The following is a 3,476-nucleotide window of genomic DNA, read 5'->3' as shown; positions in this document are numbered from 1 at the left end:
TCCCCATGTTAAGTATCCTCACGCCTTCTTGTCAACTGTGTAAATGGGCCATCTTGATTATCACTGTAAAAGTTTTTTTCTCCTGCTGATAATAGCTCATCTTAATTAATTAGCCTCTCACAGTTTGTATAGCAACTTCCAACTTATCTGTATGTGTGTGTATCTATATCTATATCTTACTATATGTTCCATTCTATGCATCCGATGAAGTGAGCTGTAGCTCACGAAAGCTTATGCTCTAATAAATTTGTTAGTCTCTAAGGTACCACAAGTTCTCCTGTTCTTTTTGATTAAATGTGTGATCTAAAACACACTGGAGTTAATGAGAATCTTTCCCTTGACTTCCATGGGCTTTGGATAAGCCTCCAATTGAAGGGGGGCTGTTTTTTATTCACACTGTTTAAAACTCTGCTTTGGTTAATTAGATCAAATGTTCAAGAAGCACTCTGGAGAAAAATGCCTTTGTTAAAGTTTCAACTCCCCACCCCTTCAGGAAAGCTCACAAGTCAAGTCAGACCCTCCAAGCAGTGCTTCAGCTAAAAGCAGGGAGCACCACACATAATATTCTTGAGCTCTGCAAAGTAAAAACCAAGGTGGGAAAAGTAACCTTTCAGGCTATGTACATACATTGCAAAGCAGCAGCTGTATCTCCTCCTGCCCCCACTGATCCTGTTCATTCTGTTTTGTACCATTTTGCAAGATTTGTAAGTGTGGAGGAAAGAACTGGGACTTGAAGGGTTTTGTGTTTGCAGGGTGTTTTCAGAAGAGCATTTTGCATTTCTGGCCTTTATTTGCTTGTAAATTCTAACCCTCCCTGTTCCCCACCACCCCACAGGCCCTCTGTCATGCACTCTTCATTTTTTCTATTTTTCTTTATTTTTTTTGTTTCCAAAATTAAATCTAACTCATCTCATCCTCAAGTTGTTCACACCCACTGATACACTCTCCGCCCTGCCATCCTTGCCCTCACAGCAAGAGGAAGTGCATAATATTGCCTTAAGAAGATTTCAGAACAACAAAAAAACCATTCTGAGATTTAAACACCACCCAGTCAGCTACGCAGTTAGCGTGCTTCCTCCAGCCCTGTGCAGGTGCCTGAAGAACGCTCTCCTGCAACTCTCGCTGCTCAGTGGGGAAGACAGCTGTAAAAATGACAACTGAACCCTGGACTGTAAATTATGAAGCATCTTCTGCTGTCTACTCGGATTATAATCCCCTCCAAGATACCTGCCTACCACAGGACCTACCCTACGCTTGGTGCTACATTCCCATCCTCTACTTCATCGCTTTCTTCGTTGGCTTCATGGGCAACCTCTTGGTGATTGTACTGATGGCCAAGAAGAAAGGCAGCAAGAGGCTGGTGGATACCTTTGTCCTGAATCTGGCTGTTGCCGACCTGGTCTTTGTCTGCACCTTGCCTCTCTGGGCAGTGTCAGCAGCTTATGATAACAAGTGGTACTTTGGTGAAGGCATGTGTAAATTCAGCAGCTTTATCATCTCTGTGAACCGCAGCTCCAGCATCCTGTTCCTAATGGGCATGAGCGTGGAGCGTTACCTGGTGGTCATGAAGCGTGTGGACTCCAAGTCTACTGGGACCAAGAACTGTCTGATCATTGCCTGTGGTTGCATCTGGGCTGTCTCTCTCCTCCTAGGCATTCCCTCTATGATGTATAGGAAGCTCAGCCCCTCAGAGGATACCACTGGTGAACTGTGCGAGGATGAGGACTCTATCACCTTCCAGGTGCTCAGCCTGGCTTTGCTTATCTTGACCTTTCTCCTGCCCTTGGGAGTGATCTTATTCTGCTATTGCTCCATCTCCTTCAAGCTGCTGAACCACATCAGCTTGGGAAAGGGGACAAAGAACTCCCTCCAGATCATCTTCACGATCATTGGTGCCTTCATCTGCTGCTGGCTGCCCTTCAATGCCTTTAAAGCGTTCCTCTTCTTCTCCTCTACGTTCCAGGGAGCAGATCTGTCTTGCTGGGCATTAATGGCTCTCAGACAGGGCCTGACCATCAGTGCTTGCTTGGCCTTCATGAACAGCTGCGTAAATCCCATCATCTATGCCTTGATGGATCACCATTTCCGACGCCAGGTGCTGCAACAATGGCTCCGGGTCTGTGGTGCTTTCCAGGAGACACGGCAAACCTCAGTCTTGTCCGTCTCATCCGCTACTGAGTCCAGCCTCATGTTCGCCAGCCGGAACAAGCCACCATCACCTGCCTCCATTCGGCCGGAGATGTAAGAGGGGATGGGTAGGGTTACAAGCCTCCACCCTGAGGGCTGAGGCAGGCTAGGTAGTCGCTGTTGCTGCTTCTTGTGTAGGTAAAATGTGCCAGTTATTTGGACAGCTTTCAGGTTAATTTTGACAAGGGCTTTTCTTTCTTGACAGATCTCATTCTAAAAGCATCGCTAAGCTACCCCCCAGGTCTGTGTAGAGCTGTAACACCAGTCTGTCTCACCTGGGTGTCAGCAGAACCTTAGTGGATCCAGTCCTCTCCTGCCATAACTCCACTGATGTCCAGGGAGTTGCAAGAGCAGAGTTTCACTCGGTATTCGTAGAGGTTATAACACAGGTTTTGAAAAGGAAGAGGCTGAAGATTTTCAAAGATGACTAGGGGATTTAGCCACACAGCTCCCATTGAAATGAAAACCTCGCCTAACAGCTGCTCTCTCCTTCCCCAGCACCCTTGTGAGAAGAGGGATTCTCCACTAGCCTTGCCTTCCCCTGCTAAGGAAATCAGGCACATCCAGTGCCTTTCCCAGGGGCATTCACACATCCCAGAAATACAGTGAGGGAGAAACCACCCTGAATGCAGCCTCACAGCCCGTAGAAGCATCAGGGTTACTTAGGCCTGGTCTGTAGATCCACCCAGCTACACTGCTCAGGGATGTGAAAAATCCACCCCCCTGAGCAACGTAGCGAAGCTGACGTAACCCCCGGGCACAGACAGTGCTAGGTCAGTGGAAGAATTTGTCCCTCAACCTAGCCACTGCCTCCTGGAGAGGTGGATTGGCTACAGCGATGGGAGAATCCCTCCTGCCGGCGTAGGTAGTGTCCACACTGAAGGGCTGCAGCAGCGCAGCTGTTTTACACGTAGACAAGCCCTGAGGTTTGCTCCGGGGATGAGAGCTCACACTCCCCAGGAGTAGTGGGGGCGCGGGGAGGGGAACAGGGCAGGATGTGGCTAGGTTTGCTTGAGCAACAAAAATAGAGAATTCCAGAGAGGGGGCCAAACTCTGGTCTCGGTTACCCCAGCGCAAAGCCAGAGAACCACTTCTGCCAGTCTTACTCACAGGAGCAATCCCTGCTCATGTGAGTAGCCCCACTGATTTCTATGGCCCACATCCTCAAGGGTATGTCATTGCCTAACTTCACTGGGAACTAGACCCCTGCTTACCTTTGGGGATCTGGGCCTATGTGCTTATTCGCATGATCAAGGCCTGGCAGGTTTGGGCTCTGATGTCAGTGGGTT

At 48.6% G+C, this 3,476-nt stretch overlaps 1 protein-coding gene across 1 annotated transcript; it reads left to right on the top strand.

The window, feature by feature from the left end:
* The first annotated feature begins 1,150 nt into the window (after positions 1-1,150).
* On the top strand, positions 1,151-2,245 carry GPR25 (G protein-coupled receptor 25). The gene has a single exon (XM_077839474.1). The coding sequence runs from the start codon at positions 1,151-1,153 to the stop codon at positions 2,243-2,245; it is 1,095 nt and encodes a 364-aa protein (XP_077695600.1).
* The last annotated feature ends 1,231 nt before the right edge of the window (positions 2,246-3,476 follow it).

The sequence above is a fragment of the Eretmochelys imbricata genome, chromosome 21 (genome assembly GCF_965152235.1).
Source record: "Eretmochelys imbricata isolate rEreImb1 chromosome 21, rEreImb1.hap1, whole genome shotgun sequence".
NCBI lineage: Eukaryota > Metazoa > Chordata > Testudines > Cheloniidae > Eretmochelys > Eretmochelys imbricata.
This window is presented reverse-complemented; position numbering and strand designations above follow the sequence as displayed.

Coding starts and splice junctions, on each gene's coding strand:
- GPR25 (XM_077839474.1), top strand. CDS start 1,151: ATGACAACTGAACCCTGGACTGTAAATTATGAAGCATCTTCTGCTGTC.